The sequence below is a fragment of the Denticeps clupeoides genome, chromosome 4, assembly GCF_900700375.1.
Source record: "Denticeps clupeoides chromosome 4, fDenClu1.1, whole genome shotgun sequence".
Lineage (NCBI taxonomy): Eukaryota > Metazoa > Chordata > Actinopteri > Clupeiformes > Denticipitidae > Denticeps > Denticeps clupeoides.
The window spans coordinates 32882009-32904357 of NC_041710.1; the positions used below are offsets into that span (position 1 = coordinate 32882009).

Sequence of the window (22349 nt, forward strand, 5' to 3'; positions counted from 1 at the left end):
GAGCATTTTTAATAGTCTATTGACTTATGCAAACAGGGAATAAGTATTGATGGGATCTTAATGTGTTAATTCACATGTTTACGAATTTGATCAATAGCATGAAACTTTGCTCCACATATTTTTCTTTTTAATAAAAAAAAATTATATATATATATGGATGTGGCTGCAGGCCCTCCTCCCCTGCTGGAGCGCCACCGCCATCTGCTGGCAGCAGCAGGGATTTATTTTCACAGCGCATTATTTACAGTTGCACAAACTGAAAATGCGACGTTCAAATTTAAACCAAACTGCCATTTAAGGCGCGCAGCGTCCAGACTCCCCCATATCGATTTTCAGCGTCGAGGAGTGAGGTAATAGAAAATTTTGCTCGTGTAATATTTGTAAATGTTTGTCAGAATATTTTTAATATTTGTAAATGTTTGTCAGAATCTACACTGGAAAAGGTTTATTTAATTGTGTTGGAGCCGCCGACGTGGTTTAACAAACTAAATTCAGGTTCCGACGCGTTAAGGATCGTCCACGGACGTGTCCGAATTTTCTCAGTGTTTAGCTGTTGCCTTGCTGGCGCTGTTTAGCCAAATGGCTGCTAGTCTCAGAACGTTTTAAGTGCTTCTTCGTGTTAAAAGGAGACGCCTGTAAAAAGGCTGCGCGCGTCGCGTTTTTACTTTACTACGCTGAGCTTTGTTGATGTTGTAGGAGTAAGGGGGGCATGTCCAGGCAAAATATTCAGCCCAGCTAAATGCTTACTTGGCAGAAATACACATAATTAATATGAAATACAATTTTATATGAAGTATTGTCTACAGAAGTGTCTCCATGATTAAATTTCCGACACCATCGCTGTTGCCATGGTAACACTAACACTAGCCCCGTTTACATGGGCCGATCCCGATTACATGCAAACCGATTATTAGAACGCTTCCCTTGTTCCTGTGCATGTAGCTACAGGCTAGTAGCCAAGTAGAGTTAACCTCAGTAGTGTTAACCTCAGTAGTGTTAACCTCAGTAGTGTTAACCTCAGTAGTGTTTACCTCAGTACAGTTTACCTCAGTACAGTTTACCTCAGTAGTGTTAACCTCAGTAGAGTTAACCTCAGTAGTGTTAACCTCAGTAGTGTTAACCTCAGTAGTGTTAACCTCAGTAGTGTTTACCTCAGTACAGTTTACCTCAGTACAGTTTACCTCAGTAGTGTTAACCTCAGTAGAGTTAACCTCAGTAGTGTTAACCTCAGTAGTGTTTACCTCAGGTGCAGCAGTGAGCCAAAATGAGTGGATCTGTACTTTAAAATAAATAAATAAACTGGTCAGTCGCTGACACTACATTTTTATTAGACATGTTATAACAGTTCAATATTGTGGGGAGTTTGGATGGGAGTAAAATCCGAAACACAGTTATTTATGGAAGTGCACATGGTGATGCAGGAGGCGCATTGACAGAACGGTCAACCAGATCAAAATAAGGTAGAAAATGAAAACTGTAAAAGTCCGGCACATTTTCCATTTTTGGAGGCTATTGAAGAATTGCTTGGAGGTCGACCTCTTGCAAATGTCTGTGGTGCTGACGTGGGATTTGAGCCTGAGGAGAGTTTGGGAAACTACAGCACATTTACCAAGAGACACAGAAATGACATTAATGTCAAATCCATGTTTAAAATGAGCCGGGCTCAAATGTAAATAAGTGGCGACAACGGAGGCGCGACTGTTCAGGTAGCCGATACCGAAGTAAATAAGGGAGAGAATGAAGGAAGCTTCAGAGGTTCAGATAGAGCATTTTCTTTTTTTTTTACAAGAAAAGTTGCTTAAGACCACCACAGCACTTGTCAAAATAATGTTTGATCGAATTAAATGGCTGGAACATGTAAACGTGGAACAAACGCGGATCTCTTTATTTGACGCTCATGTTAACAGTTCAGTTGGGTTCTTTAAACCTGATTAAATTCAATCAGATTGAAAAAAAGTGTCCATGTAAACGCGATTACTGTTTAGCTTAATGCTGCTAATCTTTCTAAACTTTTATAAAGAGACGCCTGTAAAAATGCCTTTTATATATAAAATAAGGGTAAAGTCTGGTCACCGGCTGTAAGTAAATGGCTGTAATCTACTTGACTGAACTTTACAGAAGCACCCAGAGACCCAGGTCTTAATATGAATTTTATTCCTTTTATCTCCAGAACACTGTGAGCGACAGCGAGAGAATCGAACGACAGCGAGAGCGAACGACAGCGAGAGATCGAGCGACAGCGAGAGATTGAGCGACAGCGAGCGACAGCTAGAGATCCAGCGACAGTGAGCGACAGCTAGAGATCCAGCGACAGCGAGCGACAGCTTGAGATCCAGCGACAGCGAGCGACAGCTTGAGATCCAGCGACAGCGAGCGACAGCTAGAGATCCAGCGACAGCGAGCGACAGCTTGAGATCCAGCGACAGCGAGCGACAGCTTGAGATCCAGCGACAGCGAGCGACAGCGAGCGACAGCTTGAGATCCAGTGACAGCGAGCGATAGCGAGCGACAGCTTGAGATCCAGCGACAGCGAGCGACAGCTAGAGATCCAGCGACAGCGAGCGACAGCGAGAGATCCAGCGACAGCTAGAGATCCAGCGACAGCGAGCGACAGCGAGAGATCCAGCGACAGCGAGCGACAGCTTGAGATCCAGCGACAGCGAGCGATAGCGAGCGACAGCTTGAGATCCAGCGACAGCGAGCGACAGCGAGCGACAGCTTGAGATCCAGCGACAGCGAGCGATAGCGAGCGACAGCTTGAGATCCAGCGACAGCGAGCGACAGCTAGAGATCCAGCGACAGCGAGCGACAGCGAGAGATCCAGCGACAGCGAGCGACAGCGACAGATCCAGCGACAGCGACAGATCCAGCGACAGATCCAGCGACAGATCCAGGGACAGCGTCACCATGGACGTCATTGCGTTGCGTGACGTCGATAATGAATTGAGCTTCATCAAGTCCCTTGGACATGGGGGGTTTGGTGTCATTCTTATGGTAAGTAGATCTTAGTTTTGAATTTACATTGTCCAGTAGACATGAGCACCTCAGCAAGGGTCCACGTTATTTTATATAATCTGGGGACTTTTTTTTTTTAAGGAACTAGTTCTGTCCTGTATTCAATAAATAAATCAAACAACATGAAAAGGGAAGGTTTTTTGTCATATTTCACTTGTCACCCAAAACAGCAGCTGATTCTTTTTTTTGCTCTTTGTGCTGCAGGCTCAGAATCTCCACTCTGGCGAGATCGTGGCTGTGAAAACCATGCAGAGGAATCCTGGAGGTGAGTGAGAGAGAAGTGTCCGTGTGTGTGTGTGTGTGTGTGTGTGTGTGTGTGTGTGTGTTAGAGAGGGTATAGTGTAGATTGAATTTAACCACGACCCAACAGAATGTTAGTGTTTTGGTCGAGCTGAAACCGTTTATTTAGAGGTGTGTTTATCTCTGTGTGTGTGTGTGTGTTTTTTTGGTGTGTGAGTTGACATTTGTCACTGCAGTGAGTTGGTTAAAAACTGGGTGTGTATCCCATGTGTCTAAATGTGTGTGTTGTCTGTCTTTCTGCAGCTGGCATCTCAGACCCCCTGCGTGAGATATGCCTGATGAAGGAGTGCGACCATGAAAACGTCATCAAGTTCCATGGCGCCTACTGCTCCTTCACAGAGTAAGAAGCATGGAGGGTCCAGGGTTGGAGTTTTTATACCTGCATACAATGAACAAATTAGAGCATCCAGAGCATCCCACAGCTTGAACTCATTCGACTGACTGGGTCCCATCATTTTTCTTTCCTCTGTAGCCACAGAGCCTTCTACATTGCCATGGAGTTGTGCGGCGGCGGCTCCCTCTGTGATCTTTATGAAGGTAACACTGCAGCACCGTTCACTGTGTTTTCTTCTCCTGTGTATTTAGGGCGCCATTTCATATTTTGTGTTGTTGACAGATGTGGGAGCATTTCATGAAGAGGAGACGGCGTTCGTCTGCCGGGAGGTCTTAAAGGTAACAACACAACTCCTCCACTTTCACACTTACACACCTATACTTCTGCAGATCTGTATGTGATGTACTTCCTCTTTGTGTCCACTAGGGCCTGAAGTATCTCCATGGCAATGGAATTTTACACCGCGACATCAAGGTTTGTCATCACACTTCAACACCAAACACAGTCTGAACGTTTCAAGGCTTCTTTACTGTCTGACCTGAAAGAGGAGAGCACAGGTATATTTATCCAAAATCATTACAATCTATATCTAACCTGCGAGTGTCTGCGCGTTGGTCCACAGGGAGACAACATTCTGGTGACGGACATCGGCGATGTGAAGATCTGTGAGTACTGACTTCCCGTAAACAAATTATTCCACCACTTCCTGTGAAGAGCAAGAAAGAAGCTGGATGAATTATTCATTGTGTTTATGGATATACGGTCGAAGAAATTGTGTGAAAGTGATGATTATCTTAACATCCCTTCCTGCAGGCGATCTGGGCTTGGCAGCCAGATTAACATGCCCTGGTATCAGAGTTCAACGTGTGGGAACGTTGCAATGGTGAGTTTCTTTTGTCCCTGTGTCTGTGTGGTGTGTGTCACTGTGTGCCACTGTGCTCACTTCTCCCTGTCTGTGTGTGTCTGTATTCGTAAAGGATTGCCCCTGAAGTCCTCTGCGCCCACAAGAATGGTGGCTATGATGAGCGTTGCGACATCTGGTCACTCGGGATAACAGCAATCGAGGTTGCTGAAGTCCGAGTTCCCGGCATGTCCAGGAACACCAAAAGGTAAACACACACAAACACGAAGACATACACACTATCCATTAACATTAATCAAAGTCCAAGTAATGATTTAGACATTTTAACCAACTGTGGCTCCACTAACCCCTTCTGCTCTCAAGGTTGATGTATTTGTGTCTTTTTGTGTGTTTGTAGCTTTATTGCTTACAACTCATCTGCAGATATTGTGCCACCCAAGCTGCAGGAGAGAGCAAATTGGTGAGTTTTCTCTTCATTCTTCAGACACACACATGAATGGAGCATTTTACTTAAACCAGATTCTTCTCTTCTCAGGTCTACAGAATTTAAGGATTTCGTCCGGCAGGCCCTAATTCTGGATCCAAAGAGCCGACCTTCTGCTGGAGAGTTGCTTTCAGTAAGGAAGCGCAATTCTGAATTTTAACTCTACTGACACACTCCAAAAGTCTATTGATGTGCTGTAAATAACTGTTACCAATGCTAACACTCTACTCTCTCTACTCCACAATACTCTCCTTGTGTGTGTGTGTGTGTGTGTGTGTGCGCGCGCAGCATCCATTTGTTAACAGATCTGATCTGACACGATCTGTGTTGGAATTCCGGCTGGTGCAGCTGAAGGTAAATCTGTTGGTCCCTTCTGTCTCACCACATAAGCCCACTCATTACTTAGTCCAAAACCCTGAGTCTACCTGTTCAGGTGGGAATTTTGGTGAACTGTGGGCTGAACGCTGAATAAGTGAAGGTTCAGTCATGACAGCTGTACATCGATTTAAATTCAGCGTCAGGGTGTGTTTTTTGTCTGTGTGTGTATTCTGTGTTAATCTCTGTCTGTTTACAGAAGTACAGGATGATGAAGTGCCAGCGTGAGCAGAAGCCTGCCGAGGAAGAGGAGCGGAGACCGGCCGAGGAAGAGGAGCGGAGGCCGGCCGATCAAGAGGAGCGGAGGCCGGCCGAGGAAGAGGAGCGGAAGACGGCCGAGGAAGAGGAGCGGAGGACGGCCGATCAAGAGGAGCGGAGGCCAGGCGAGGAAGAGGAGCAGAGGCCGGCAGAGGAAGAGGAGCAGAGGCCGGCCGAGGAAGAGGAGCGGAGGACGGCCGAGGAAGAGGAGCGGAGGCCGGCCGATCAAGAGGAGCGGAGGCCGGCCGAGGAAGAGGAGCAGAGGCCGGCCGAGGAAGAGGAGCAGAGGCCGGCCGAGGAAGAAGAGCGGAGACAGAAAAAGCAGAAGCGCCAACTGGAGCTGGATCAAGGTCCTCATCACAAACGCCATCGGAGAATCTGAAGATTAGAAGATTAAGGCCTGTCTTAAGGAACTGAGAGGTGAGTAAGCAGGTAGGTAGATAAGTGTTGACAGGACTTGTAACTGATGATATAATGATGTAATTTATGTCTGTATGTTGATGTGTGTAGTTCTGGTGACACGGTAGCACAGGCCTTAGAGCTACAGCCTTATAGAAAGAAACTGGGTTCTAGTCCTGGCCTGGTTTCTTTCTGTGTGGAGTTTTGTGTGTGCTGCCGTGTTCATGTGGGTTTTTCTCCGGGTACTCCGGTTTCCCACACCCAAAACACAAGCAAAATGTCTGTAACTTGTAATTCGTTTAAATTGGCAGCTAAATTTAGTCAAACTACTGGTTGTTCGGTGAACCAGTATGAATTGGCAAACCAAACCAAACCCTGGTGGTGTATCTTGGGAACACATTCACTTTCCTGGTGAAAAATCCAGGTTCAAATCCTGGCCAGGGTGGAATTAATGGTTTGCCCTCAACATTGTTGTTTTTTTCCATTTTTCTGTTTGTCTGTCTGTCATGTGTCATGTGTATTTTATAATGACGTACCTTATCATAAAAAATGGGGTTCAGGGTGTCTTGCTCAGGGGAACAGTGGTCGTAAGTGGCTTTGTGGTATTCTGGTTCATAGGGAAGAGTGTTACCACTAAAGAAAGTTAAGTGAATTGATTGTCATTGTGACTGGGTGCAGTTGGAGTATCTTCTATGCTATTTCTGATCGTACACCAGGTTTAGTTTTAGGTCTCAGCTGTTCTTTGCAGAATGAAAATGATGTTCACAGCCAGCAGTTCCTGTTCCCCTGTGTACACCTGACATGAACAACTGGAGCTGTTCTCATGATCAGAAGCCGACTTCAGCTGTGTTTAAGCCGCTCTCTGCTGGTGACACCCTGAAGTATGACATCAGAAGAAGACCAGGAATCTCCAAGACCACAGTGTGTTCCTCTCAAGAACCAGGAAAAGGGCATTGAAGATCATCACAGATCCTTCACACCCTGGACTTTTTGACCAGATGCCTTCTGGCAGACAATCTAGAAGCCTGCAGACTAGGACCGGCTGACACAGGAACAGTTTTATTCCCCTCACCTTCACCCTCCTAAACAACGGATCACCTACAACACCTACAACTTTATGTACGGTGTGGTATTTCTATAACCTGTATTTTCTGTATTGTATATTCTTGTTTTTTTATACTGTGCTTTAGAGAGACCATCACCAAGAATCTAATTCCTTGTATATGTTCACTCATATACTTGGCCAATAAACACCCAGCAAGCTTGTGTCACATTGAAGTGAAAGAAAGTCCAAACAGTCCCAACATTCATACGGGCTTCCCTGCAGTAATAGGAACATACATTTAGAGCCAAAGGTGGACAAAGAAGGAAGAAATTAGAAAAAAAATAAAATGTGTTATAGTTGAGTGGCTGATTATTGTTTTTAATATTTTGTGTTCCCTAGCCTTATATAGTCTTTATAAAAATTAGTGGTGGGCCGTTATTGGCATTAACGTGCTGCGTTAATGCGAGACTCTTATCAGGCGATTAAAAACGTGCTGCGTTAACGTGAGACTTTTATCGGCGATAAAAAAAATATTGCCGTTAATCTATTCACAAAGTTGGGTTGGGAGCTGGGTCTATACTATGTAAGATATTGTGCCAGAGTTAAATGGTTACACTAGATTTATAAGTATATTTCTTCTTTAGTGTCTTTTAGTTTCTTATTTCCTAAAGACTTTTATTTTGTTTTTGAGACCCGGTTCAGGTCTCTTGGACACATGGTGTGAGCTGTGAGAGCTGCATGGGGTTTGTGTGCAAAAAGTTATTTCTTTCATTTTAATTTATGTACATATTAGGAATATTTTGCATGTGTGTTATTTTGTGAATATTTTTTTATGTTCTTTTAATACTGTATATTGTAGAGAGAGGTGCAGAAAGACGCGATGTTCTGACGCGACCTTGCTTTTTGTACAGAATACACTTTGCACAGAAAATCTCTTGGGTGTCAGCTCATCATTTGTGGTTCAAGAAACGAAATCAAAAAGTTACACAATGCAGAAGAAGAACACTATGATGACTTGCACCTTGATATTTTATCGCGGATGTATACCTAGCCAAATTGCACTGTAGGGGGCGAGAACGAGTCTTCGAACTGTGAAATTACCACATCAAACGTGACATGGTAACATGGATGCAGATATTTAACTGAATAAACAGTTGGTAAACACAAGTACATCTTATTGAACATAATTTATTTTCATCACCATTTATCATAGTAGAACAGCTTTCTCAAGCAGTTTGTGATGCATTTTGGAAACAGGAGATGAGGTCTAATGCGCCACCTGGCTTGAGAAACCCGTTCTCAAAGACTTACTTTTAGCCATTATTTGGGTAGCACACATATTCTGAATGCCTTCGGCAGAATTCAAATGAGCCATTTTAATCTAGATTAATCTAGATTAATGTAGATTAATTTAAAATATAGATTAATTTAGATTACAGTGAGATTAATCTAGATTAATTCCAATATTACAGTGAGATTGATCTAGATGAAAAAAATTAATCTATGCCCACCTCTAATAAAAATATGTTTCTAAATTATACAAAAGCTGCCCGCCTTGCACGCCTGTGTGTGAGCGTTAAACACCAGCAGGTGGCAGCAGCCCAAACATTAGCATTCGCTGACGAGGGAAATGGCCAAAGTGTCTGTGTAAAATGCTGGATGGACAAGACAATAAAAGAGCAGCATTTCAAATCCAATAAATGGCATTTATTTTTTTGCTCTCTGGTACAGAAGTCAGGCTCATGGTTAAATATTCTCATGTAAACATCAGGTTTATACCTGACATGCTACAATGCACATTCAATTAATTATTTATATTCTATATATTTATTGTTTTATTGACAATAAAAGCAATTTGATTCAAGTCCTGCTGCTGTATGAGGTATTTGATTGAAGTGCAACACATGATCGTGACGGATTAAACATTTTGCGTTTCACTGCTGCCAACTGAGCTGTCAGGCGTCAGCTTCAGCAAACATTCTTGCATATTTCATCCGACCAATAAAAAAAAAAGTGTTTTTAATACATAAAAAGTCAACCTTCAAATAATCATGTTCAGTTATGCACTCAATACTTGGTCAGGAATCCTTTTGCAGAAATGACTGCTTCGAAGCGGTAAAGCGTCCGGCTGCGTCCTGAGCCTTGTAGGATCGGATCCGGTCGGTCATTTTTTACCGTAAAAATGAAAAATGACGTACACATCATTTTTAGCTGAGATACAGCAGCCTAGTCTACAGCAGAACGGCACACTTACTTTTTACGTGTTGATCACGTAAACGATGCATCTTTCTCACACTGCTTCCCTGCCGCGGTGCGTCACCTGCTGATGACGTCACTCCGCTCCTCCCGTTATGATCGTTCTCCCAAAGATAACATTTACATTTACATTTACAGCATTTATCAGACGCCCTTATCCAGAGCGACTTACAATCAGTAGTAACAGGGACAGTCCCCCCCGGAGCAACTTAGGGTTAAGTGTCTTGCTCAGGGACACAATGGTTGTAAGTGGGGTTTGAACCTGGGTCTCCTGGTTCACAGGCGAGTGTTTTACCCACTTGACTACTACCACACTAACAGGTCATTCTTTTAAAATGTAACTTTCCCAGAACACGTAACAGAACAGCGGTGTGAAAATGGAAGATGGATTCGAGCTAGCAGGGCTGGAGGAGAGAGCAAGAGAAGGCAAGTTATTTCCACCCTGGGCCAAATCACAGTATTGACTAGATCTTTATTTATTTGCCTCGTATCTGTGTCAGAGTACTGAAGGCAGATCTCTGCACCTACTGCAGCTAGAATGACTTCCTCATGGGGAAGATGGAGACATCTCCATCTTATTTATAAATATATAAGTGTGAGACCTTTTTTTATTATTTACTTTACTTTACTTTATTTAGCAGACACTTTTATCCAAAGCGACTTACAAGAGGAAGACACCAGCAATTCTCGTTCCATTTCTATAGAATTTTGAGTTTACAAAACTAAGAGCCCTGATAAGGCCTAACTTGTCAGCAAAGAGCATGCTCAGAGATTGTTAAGACGAAGAAAAAATGATAATGTATATATATATATTGTATTGTTTTGTGCAATGTGTATGCATGTGCGTGTGTAATTTGTCTGAAATACTTTTTGAATAAGACGGTCTTCACCTTCTTAAAAGTGGTGGTAGTCTCGGCTAGTCGTATGGAGGACGGCAGGTTGTTTCACCAGCCAGGGTCAATTTGTTTCCTGGAAACAAATGAACTCTAGTGACCTGTTACTATTACGACTGATACGCTCAGAGTACATTTTTACTTGTATGTCTTTCCACTGCAGCCTCTTATTAATCAAATTCAAATTTTATTTGTCACATACATAGTCATACACGATATGATATGCAGTGAAATGCTTTGGCGACTGTTATAGACCACAGTATTGCAAATATTGCAAATACACAGTTATTACCAATATGCAAATAGTGCAAACAACCAAATATTACACTTTTATGTCTTTAACATAAAACATAAAGTGAAAAAGTGAAAAAAATTTGCAAGAGTAAAAGAGTTTGTGCCAAAATACTGGGGGGGGGTTGAGTCCAGAGTGTGTTGGAGTTCTACTGTATATAGTGTTGATTGTTGAGCGCTCGGACAGCCTGCGGGAAGAAGCTCCTCCACATTCTCTCTGTGTTGGACTTCAGGGAGTGGAAGCGCTTCCCTGATCGCAGCAAGGAGAAGAGTCCATTGTTGGGGTGGGTGAGGTCCTTCACTATCTTCCTGGCCCTGGTCAGCACTGTTTGCTGTAGATAGATTGAAGGTCAGGGAGCTTGGTACGGATGATTCGTTCAACTGATCAAACCACCCGCTGTAGGGCTCGCCTGTCTTGCATGGTGCTGTTCACAAACCAGGTTGAAATGTTTCCCGTCAGTGTGTCCGGTAATGAAGAAATGATGAAATCTCTGACCAGCCGTTCAAAGATCTTCATCACTACTGAGGTGAGGGCTACAGGGCGGTAGTCGTTGAGGGAGGCAGGATGTGGTTTCTTTGGGACCGGAACAATGATGGACTCCTTGAAGCATGTGGGGATCACCGACTGAGATAGAGAGAGGTTGAATATCTCTGTAAACACAGGTGCTAGCTGGTCCGCACCGGCTCTGAGGATTCTCCCCAAGATGCCGTCTGGTCCTGCTGCCTTCCTGGTGTTCACTCTCCTGCAGGCTCTCCTCACGTCATGCTCGGTGATGATGAACGTGTTTTCGGTGCTGGCAGTGCCTATTAACAGATGAGTTAATGTTGTGAAAGAGGTCTAAAGCAGGCCTGGTCATTTCTGACTCTTCTGTACACGTTGGTTAGTCCCACTTTTTCATATAATAGATTATTATACTGTTAACCAGCGTTTGGATTTGTGGTACAAAGCATTGAAAAAACCAAGAGACATCTTAAAATGACAGCCTTTTGTATTTCCGTGTCATCCGTTCCATGGGATCCTAGAGATGTAACCAATTTTCACAGCACAATTCTCTCAGAATGAGCTGCAAACTAATGATGTTTATATTTATGCATAATAAGGTCATTTGGTCATTTGTATTTGATGAAATTTGATGCCACTGGTCAGTCAGTCTCGGCAGGTGGTGCGTGAGAGACCTGTGAAAGAGATGAGGGATTTCTCCATGAAGGAGAATGAGCGCGCTCTCTACATTCACCTCTTCAACGAGTAACTGCTGCTGTCTCTGTACAAAGAGTATGCATCTCTCACACACACACACAAACACAATTCTACTATTGTGGACTTAATCATCTGATTAATGACATCTGATTAATGACTATGGCAGTGGTGGCCTAGTGGTTAAGGAAGAGCCCCCGTAATCAGAAGGTTGCCGGTTCGAATCCCAAGGTGCCACTGAGCAAGGTGCCCACACACTGCTCATCTGGCTGATACTCTTCTCTCAGAGGTGGCATGTTCACGGTGATCGATCATGCTCTTGTGTCAGAGCTGAGAGCGGAAAACTGCCGCCTTAAGTTGAATTCGCTGCAGGCGAACCTCTTTCGTCTTCACTTGGCTAACAAAGCACTACTGCTGAGGACAGACACACAGTAAGAACGCTTGTGAAAATACCATTGGTCCAATCTGAGGTTATTACAGTAAATCCTCATTCCTTCTGGCAGGTGTGAGTATATGTAGCTAACCAAAGGATTCCATGTGCAAAATCTGAGGGTTAAGTATATTTTGTCTCTGCAGGAGTGATAAACTACGCTGGATTTCAGCTCTGTCACGTCCCCGTCCATAAATTGACTTCATTACTGCTCAGGGTATGTGTCACTTCTTGTGCCACAGGAAATAATGTTTCAATACATGACCATGTGACCAGCTGATTCACCACAGACAGGGTGAGGTCAGAGGTCATCAGACTTTAGTGGCGTGAAGTAGCAGATACATTCGGTCACCAGAGAAGGGCATGCTAACATAAAAGACCTCTCTCATCTCCTGCTCTGTGATGCAGATATCCCCCAGATGCAGTGTATCCGTGCTTATATCACCCAGCAGCCAGATGAACTCAACCTGGAGAAAGCTGAAGTCATATTAGCTCATCAGCAAAGCAGTGATGGTAAGAAACATTAATACATCAACATTTAAGGAATGCACACTTTAACCATATCTTAATGGTATAATTCATATGATGATGTTGAATAAATCACTACAATGCAACCGTTATTTATTTATATAGTAATGTCCCTGGTTAACACATTTGAACATCCTCTTCCCTCCTCAGAAATGGTGAAAGTGAATGTTTAAAAGAAGCTTTATCAACTAATTTTATCATATATTATTATTTTTTTTTATTGTTAATAAGCTTGTTCACTAGTGTAAGGATTTATGAAAATAGATCAAAGAAGAATGAATCAGAACCTTTCATCTTTGTGTATTCGGCATAGGGACAGGTCATGTTTTAAGTGACAGAAATAATTACACACCAACAGAAAAAGTACTTAATTTGTCTTTTTCAAGAAACAGGTGACTACAATTTATGTAAATCCTGAGGACTCACATTAGTGAACAAGCCACATGCTTAGTGTATAGAGCTGTACTTAGCACTAGTTTGAAATTAAGACCCTTTAACTCCTCACATTCACAGTCTTAGGTCCTTTTTGAAAAGAAGAAAATGGAAGGTTTCTGGAGGGGACCTGAGAGAAGTGTGCAGTAGGTGCTAAGGCAGGGTAGGTGTTAGTTAATCTATTATAAGGTCTAGAATGATGGTGTGCCAATAGGCCATTTGTTCAGGTGCACATTCCAGTGGTGATTTGGGATTAATAATTTCGGATGATTGAAGTTGATGTGTTGTGTTAAAATGCATGTTTTGGTGTGTGCAAAAATACAAGAATAATTTATTGACCTTTCTCTGAATGAGCTGCATTTTCAAAGCCCACAATGCTTCAGCACAACTGAAACTTTGTTCTAATTCATTATGTCTGTCAGTTTGTGTTATCGGAGCATTTGCTCTTCTTGGCAAAACTGCTCACCCATCAAGTTGGATGGGTTGAGTCTCATACCTTTACTGAGACTGGGGTTCAACAGAGATTTACCACCCTGTTGATCCTGGGGGGTTGTAACTCTTTATTCCAGGGTACAGGTAGTTTATTCAGGTCATCTAGTGAATGTGTTGGGGTTTTTTTTTACATCAGACACTCCTCAAACATGCTGCATGCCTGTTTGTAGCACTTTAAATAATGAACCTTTGTCATTAATGCTGTCATCAGTGCATTGGGAATATTCTTGGAATCCTTCCCCAGACTTGTATTTTTTTTCAAGGATCTGGTGTCAGCCCTGCCTGCAAGATTCCTTGGCCTTTATGGTGGTGTTTCTGGGGAAAATGTGAACTGGTTACAATTCTGCTGTCTTTCTTCGTGGCTCATTATTTCCTCTGTTCTCCACTGTGCCAGGTTGGGTGCAGGGGACACAGACAGAGCGGATGGGTCCCAGAGTGGACAGTCACAAAATTACTGCTGCTCCCTGACCACATGCAGACGGACAAGTGCAGGACAAGGGACTACTGCTGAACTCCTTCCAAATCTGCCATGACTGACTCAGGACCTTCTCACCACAGAGCTGTTGTTAAGTGTAAAATGAGCAGGACAACTACAACTGCTCAACGCACAGCATCTGCCCTCAAACCTTTTGAGCTGGAGCTGTCTATCTTTATGGCATTATGGATTTACAAATTATTACAACGAACAAAGTGTTATAAATATAGTTTGCACACAGTGGAATGACCATCTGCTACTGAAAGACTATTAATACATCTCAAATTTTATATGTATTGCAAAAATGTGTTCCTCATCCAGATTTGTCTGTTTGGGTTTGTATGACAGAAACTGGTCAAACATTCAACTTGAATTCTGTGAGAAATCTGTTGATTGCCACCAAACGCATCTAACGAAGGTGAAATATTCTCATTTTTTTAGCATATATATCACAAGCTGTATATATACGATAAACCACAGCATTATGACTAGTGAATATCATTGTTTTTCTTGTTACAGTGACACTTGGACATGGGTGGGCTTTATTTTATTATTTTCGGCAAATGCAGTTCTTCTGGTCTGCAGTGGTCAGGGTCATTGACAGACAAAGCTTACCGATACACCAGAGGTGCACAAGCTGGCCAGTGCTGCCCAATCTAACAGAACAGCTACAAATTGAAGCTCAAATTGCAGAAACAAAAACCTGAATGGTGCCAGAACAGGATGCACCATGGGGAAATGCAAGCCCATGGAAGCAGTCTGACGCTTTGGGCAAAATGTTCTACTGGGAACATTTACTGGTGTATATTTTCACCCAGTATGTATAATGTTCACCTTACATTACATTCAAAAGGTGGAAAAAATTGATAGAAGTCTGATAGAAATCCCTGTTTCAGCAAGAAATCAAAGACTACAGTGTCATAATGATTAGAATAATCAAGAAGACTTTACAAGAAGTATAACAACCACATCAGGTATATTCAGGTTATTTGAGATAAAACATGGAGAATTGGAAAAGTTGCCACAGAGTGCGCTATCGTAATAATCATCAGCATCATCAACATTGTTGTAATCACTTATACACCAGAATAAACAACACTTGATTCCTGAGAACTGAAATCTACGCACCGGACCCGTAATCAGTAATGGCAGACATTAAAACATGAGAGGTATTTGCAGACCATTTCCAGGTAGAGTGGAAGAGTTGCCAGAATTACTCCTCACTCCTCACACACACAAGAACACATTACAGTGAATTGAATTTTCCAGTTCAGTAGCACATCCTGAATTCTCACAGATCATTACGTCTCTGGTGGACTCCTGCGGCCAGATTACTAAAAAACACTTTCCAATAAGAGAAACAAATGAGCTACACCAACTCATGGCTGTGTCCACATTCCACTGAGTTCCTGAGAGTCACAACTAAAGACTGTAGAGCTCAGTTTGCAGGACAGGAATACTGGCAGTACTGAATACACAAGAACCCAGCGGCAGGCGTGTCTGCTGCTAATGAAGAAGAAATGTGTAGCTGTGGGTGGGTAAGAAGGACTTAAAAAATCAGCTACATGTGGATGAAAGCGGGAACTTTTTTTTGCACTGGCACTATATATAAATGGGTCATTAAAAGAATAACAATTAAAAAACCTATAAGCCTGCACCTCCTTTTTAACAAAAAAGGGAATATTTGTAACAAAGGAAATAAAAATATTTTCATATTTACATTGGATTTGCCTAAACAGAGAACCATCCTTATTCAGAAATAAATGTAATGTGGGCTTTGCCACTGCCTGATGAAGATGTGACAGCAGACACGCACATACACACAGTATGACTGAGTAAAACACTGCACCCAAGCACAATAAGTAATCATCCATCAGTGAACTGTTATTGATGGATCAGAGTTGGACCAGAGAGGTACAGCAGGGTCGTAAGAGAGGTGCATTGTGATTACATTACAATATAGTGTGATGTTTACAGCATGAAGATCTCAGGTCACTGGGTTCCATTGCTCTCACTGCTTTTTAATCTGTGGAGTGAAAAAATAATTTAAAGTCTGTTTTGCATTTGAGATTACTTTGTATAATGGATTTAGTGGAACATAATACATTTCTTCAATAAATAAATCCTGAAGTACATATGTTTAGTCTGGAAAACAAATGTTATCACAAACTTTCAAGCAAATCTGATCCTTCTTTGCCTTAAACCCACATACCTGTAAGATATTGGCAATAGAAGGTTGTTTTTCTTGAGGGCCTGAACTTTGCTGAGGGTTTGGGGATCGAGAGCTATGTAGCAGCGCCTGGCATAGTCCAGCAGCTTCTCTTTGGACGGGTCAAACTCGCCCACCTCTGCAACCTTCTCGGGGGCCACCAGCATCAGTTCAGCAATGGGCGTGGTTGAGGCTACTGTGTTGCGGTCCACGCCATGGATCTGGAATGCCTTGGACATGTTCTTAAGACGCTGATATGTCATCAAGATCTTCTTATAGCGGAACAGAACTCCGGCAGCATCCTTAACTAGAAAAAAAATGTTTATTCATTCAGCTTATACTTCTACACCTTCATGTGCACCAAATCTGAATCATACATCTTTAATCAAACATCAATCTATGTTAAGATACTATAAGATCAAGTCCTCCAAAATATATAGTTACAGAAAGAGCACTCTCCTCACTCTTCCTCACCTCTCTGTCGTTCTCGGCCTCTGGCAATGCGGAACACTCGTCTCCTCTTCATGCTGGGATGGGCGCTGTTGTTCCCAACACTGGCACTCATGTTCTGAAGCGTCATGCTGTCAGACATCACTTCTTCTCCTGAGATCAGCTCCTCTTCAAGGTAACTGTCCTCCAGAAACTCCTCATTCCCCATCAGAGATAGAGACTCTGAAGAGTGTGAGATAAAAAGAGATGGAAGGGGTGGAAAAAAACAAGCTTAAAAACATGCTGTATTCTACAAAACTGCCCTTTTAGAGTTCCATACAGTCAGGTTATGTAATTTGACGCTACTTATGCATTTCTACATCTAAACTTTTCCAGTGTCCCAAAAATGCATCTTTTTTTATTAGTTTTGGTGCTCCCTTTGGCTGCCTCATCACATATGAGAGGAAGCCCAGGTTAAGTTACTGACTAGACTAATCTATCTGATGCCTTTAGGTGAATTAGAAAAGACACACACCCGACATGTCATTCATGGCCCTGTTGCTGCTCGCGCTGCTGCTCCCGCTGCTGCCACCACCCTGAAGGAGGTTATGGGAGTGTGGGGAGCCAAACACAGCCCCCATCTGACTGGTGATCCCAGAGCCTAGCGTCTTGGTATTGGAAGAAGGCTGCGAAGTGGTCCTCTGTGGGAATGATCGACGGGTGATTGGGCGCTGAGCGTCACTTGCTTGGTCTGAAGAAATAAAAATAAATATTTGACAATATGACATTATAGGAAAGTAAGCTGAACAACCCTTCACATTTGACTATACTAAGGCTTAAACATGCAGTACGTTCAGTTATTCTTCTGGGCTTGGTGAATGTGAATTTATAGCTATAAACCAGAAAGAACTGTATGGTTGTTTTTCTTTAACATTAATGATGGTCTGTTTAAAAAAGAAGTGGATGAATTATAGTTCCAATGGGTGAACTGGCCTTATAAGTATAATGTTCTGAAATTGTTTAAATATCTATATGCCACATTCTATAATAGGTTTTTGCTTAAAACACTCTTCAGATAGTCAGATGCTTCATCTTAACACAGTACAATTAACACAGAGTTTCAATGAAAGCAACTGAACAACTCTCCTCAGGATCTGACTCTGATGCCAGCTATGTGAACAGTGAGATGCAGTTACCTCTCTCATTCTCTCGCCGCCTCCTCCAGGAGAAGATTCTCGAATCGCTGCCTGCAGACAGAGGCATCAGAACATTACATTTCATACTTTTGTTTGAACTGGTCCTTTTAAGGGCTGGAAAGAATGTGTAACATACATCTTTCATCTAAAAAAGGCATTTGGTGCTTTAATCAACACAGGGCCGACATCCACAACTTTCATGCTTTCAGGCATGGGCAAGGGTCTGCAGCTACCAGCAAGCTGTGCTCTGGCACTAGTCTGGCCACGACCAGCACCATAACATGTAACGTGGAAAGTAAGACCTCACAAATTTAGAGAAATTAATGACTTTTTCACACAATAATACAATGCTTTTTCAGTCTAATTGAGGATTGAGCCAAACACTGTTGTCACATGACAATATGAAGATTAGCCTTTGTAAATCCACACAATTATACTGATCAGGATCAGTTCTGCAAAAGAGATCTACTTACTCCAGCACTCTCATAGCAAGAATATGCAGTATGAGATATGTAACAAATATATCTCAATCACTTCTCAAGATGATTACATTTATGAAACATGACATTGGGCCATGTTTGCCTAAACAAACATATTCATGTGGGTAAATTAATTTTGCTGGACAGAACTCCCACATTCAAATTTTGACAATGTGATTCAGCTTGACAATGTCAAGCTCTCTTTTGCATTCTCTACTATCTGGACACTCTGGGCCCCCTCTGCACACACACACATATGCTGAACACTTGCTGGCAGGTACATGTGGCTGCAGTCCAGTGTAGAACCCTAACCATAGGAGGAAGAGTGTTGCCAACTATCTCAAACACAAAGCAGCTAAAATTTTTCCAAAAATGTTGCTTGATCATATTAATGTTACATGCAAATTTGGAGGAATTGGGACAATATTCACGTTCTGACAAGAGTCATACAGTTCACTTTTCTCCTACTCGGCACCCTATATGGATATAGGGGGTTTGCTGCAAAAAGTCATTAAATGGCTCTTAAATGCTGCTATATCTAGTGCTAAAGTCATTTCAAAATTAATGTCATACTGGATTCTGCCCATGCCCAATGTGCAAACATGCAGTAAACATAAAAAGAGTAGGGGTTGACCTGCTAGCAGGCAACTGTTATTAAGGTTACAGCTAAAAATGTCCTGCTAATGCACAAATGTAGCTTTTACTGGCCTTTCGTGCATTTGTTTTGGAACACCAAATACAGTGGAAAGAATGTTCTTCTTTCTACAAATCCAAGGTCACAGGCTGTGATTAAACCAATCTACGTGTGAACTGCTCCTCACCCCCCTCACTGGCTCAGACCATTGCAATCTCACCATTGCACTCCTGGCTCTTAGTGGAGAAGATGAAGCGATCGAGCTGGCAGCGCAGGAAGTCCCTCTCCTCCTCCAGGTCTTCAATGCGCTTCTGCAGCCACAAGTTCTTCTCCAGAGAGATCTGTAGCTGAGTCCTCAGGTTTGTGATCAGCAAGTATGAGGTTCCTGGTGCCGGAGGATCCCCACCTTGACACATACACATGCGTGTTTACTGTACTTTTACACAAAATGAACACACATGCCATGTCTCTCAGCCCCTTTTTGAAGTTCAGAAGTGGTAACCACCTAATGACACGCTCCTTTCAGCATAGGCTTTATTAGAAATAAAAACAAGACCAAGAAGCAACCTGCCAAGTTTCACACTAATCTATTCTTCTGGCTCAAACGTTATGGCATAAACCAGTGCAGACATGGTTTGCTGTTAATAAGAATATCAGAGAAGCCACCACTCACCATCAAAGCTTTGTTCATTTTGATTGTAGAAGCTGCTAGTCTGCTCAAAATTGTTTTCCTCAAAGGGAATGGAAATCTCATAAGCATCTTCATTCTTTGGAGCTACAAAGAGAAAATACTTTAAAGACTAAATTCAGCAACCATGTGTGTATATATAATATATATTTTTCTTTCCTTTATGATTTTACTATGGGGGGGTCTGTATGAAACATTATTTTCATGGCATATTGGGAATACTGTTGTACTGACAATAAACCAATCTTGAACTAATGTGATTATTTCCATGAAAGTTACATTTATTCTTCAACTACAGCCAAATAAAACTGCTGATTTAAGGGTGTACACTTGTATTACTTTATATAAGTCAACACCATGAACAGTACAGTTATTTTTCTGCCCACAACAAAATGTGTCCTCTGCATTTAACCCATCATGAGCAGTGGGCAGCCGTGAGGCATCCAGGGAGCAGTGTGTGGGGACGGTACTTTGCTCAGTGGTACTGAATATCTAGTTCCAATTGTCTGAGCTTTTGGTGGTAGACAGCTCCATATGCAGAAAACTGTGATGCACTGTGAGCTCTGTAGTCCTTGTGAAAGACACTCACATCCTTACACTTCTTTTGCTTCACACATCAATATCTAAACGTTCACTTGGTGAATCATTTATCCACACTTTGACAGAATCCAATTAAGTAAGAAGCAATTTGTAATCGTAATGTAAGAAAGTATTCAGACCCCATTAAATTTTTCACTCTTTGTTATGTGGCAGTCATTTGCTAAAATCATTTAAGTTCATTTATGTACACAGCACCCCATATTGACAGAAAAACACAGAAATGTTGACATTTTTGCAGATTTATTAACAAAGAAAAACTGAAATATCCTAAGTCCTAAGTATTCAGACCTTTGCCGTGACACTCATATATTTAACTCAGGTGCTGTTCATTTCTTCTGATCATCATTGAAATGGTTCTACATCTTCATTTGAGTCCAGTTGTGTTTAATTATACTGATTGGACTTGATTAGGAAAGCCACACCCCTGTCTATATAAGACCTTACAGCTCACAATGCAGGTCAGAGCAAATGAGAATCATGAGGTCAAAAGAACTGCCTGAAGAGCGCAGAGTCAGAATTGTGGCAAGAAGGTTGTAGAAAGTCCACAGCCCTCCACCAGTCAGGCTTTTTGACAGAGTGGCCCAACGGCAGCCTCTCCGCAGTGCATGACACATGAGAAGAAGGGAGGGGAAAAAAAAACAAAAAAACTTTTGATTGGGCTGAAAGGTTTACCTTCCAACAAGACAATGACCCTAAGCACATAGCTAAAATAATGAAGTGGCTTCACAACAACACCGTGATTGTTCTTGAATGCCAGAGCCCTGACTTAAACCCAATTGACCTAAAAATGGCTGTCCTCCAATGTTTACCATCAAACCTGCCAAAACTGGAGAGGATCTGCAAGGAGTAATGGCAGAGGATCCCCAAATCCAGGTGTGAAAAACTTTTTGGGAAAGATTCATGGGTGTATTAGATGAAAATAGTGCTTCTACTAAATACTGAACAAAGAATACTTAGGGCCATGTGATATGATTTAAAAATGTCAATTCTGTCAATATGGGGTTTGTCAATATGGGGTGCTGTTTGTACATTGAGGAATGTAGATTGGGATATTGAGAATAGCATTACAGATATCAGAGATGTGTTTTTAATAATGTAGTGGTTGTCTGAAAGGGAATGTGTGGATTGGAAGAGTTTCATTGAGGATATCTGAAATTTTCATTTCAACTAGGAAGAAAGAATAGATTAGAATTCCAGATATCTGGAATTAATGATGTTTTGACTTTTAATTACAATTTTTAATAGTTTTGATCAGTGTGTGTGTATATAATTATAATTATGTTAAAACCGCTTGACATATGCACGAGAAACTCCCCTGACTGGCAGCTGACGTCAGGCACGCAACAGGATCGGCGTTGGTCTCAATGAGACGCGCTGTGCGTGGGTACCAGGACTCACCTTGGAGCTCCCGCGAACCTGCCTGCTTCCTCGTGGTGCTCTCGGCACTATTCATCTCCCCGTTTTCTTCTTACTGGCGAGGGCCTCGGTGTACTACAGAACAACCACAACAACACATTTCTGAAAGCAGGCCCGCTGGAGAAAAGCGCCAAAAAAACACGTGACGCGTCGCACAGGTAACGCTAGCGGTCCGGCGCCACCAAACACGGTCTCGTAAGCTCGTAGTGGCCTCTAACTCAGCCCCAGAACAGGCGTTTTTATAAAAACACTTCACAGACGCTAATAACGAGCGGCCCGGGCTAACAGCAGCGCTCCCTGCAGCAGGTACCTCGCTAGTCGGTCCTTCACACGCTGCAGAATAACATCATTCCTTTTCTACTTTTTAGCAACGCTGTGAGAATAACTGTGCATGCGTCGTTCTGCAGTGTTACCTGCTCTGCCGCTACAGCGCACCTTCCTTCACCATTCGGCGCACAATCACAGCCCGACAATAACAATTAAAGCGCGTCTCTCGGGCTGTTTACGTCCCTGCCACGGACTTCTCCTCAACGTGACGCAATTCCGACGTGGTTACGTCATCGCGCAACGGCCGCAGTTGGCCGCGCGCCAGAGATATGTACGCCAGATGCCGCGTTGAATGGGGCGTCTACGG

At 42.5% G+C, this 22349-nt stretch overlaps 1 protein-coding gene across 1 annotated transcript; it reads right to left on the reverse strand.

Annotated features, from left to right (window-relative positions):
* Window positions 1-14982: 14982 nt before the first annotated feature.
* On the reverse strand, window positions 14983-22278 carry ccdc106a (coiled-coil domain containing 106a). The gene is made up of 9 exons (XM_028978611.1): window positions 22129-22278; window positions 21698-21790; window positions 19685-19786; window positions 19232-19417; window positions 17899-17949; window positions 17238-17453; window positions 16748-16945; window positions 16277-16580; window positions 14983-16090 (listed from the first exon to the last, which is right to left on the reverse strand). Exons 2-9 carry the CDS (start codon window positions 21750-21752, stop codon window positions 16057-16059), a joined length of 1146 nt encoding a protein of 381 aa, XP_028834444.1. The 5' UTR covers window positions 21753-21790; window positions 22129-22278; the 3' UTR covers window positions 14983-16056.
* Window positions 22279-22349: the final 71 nt, after the last annotated feature.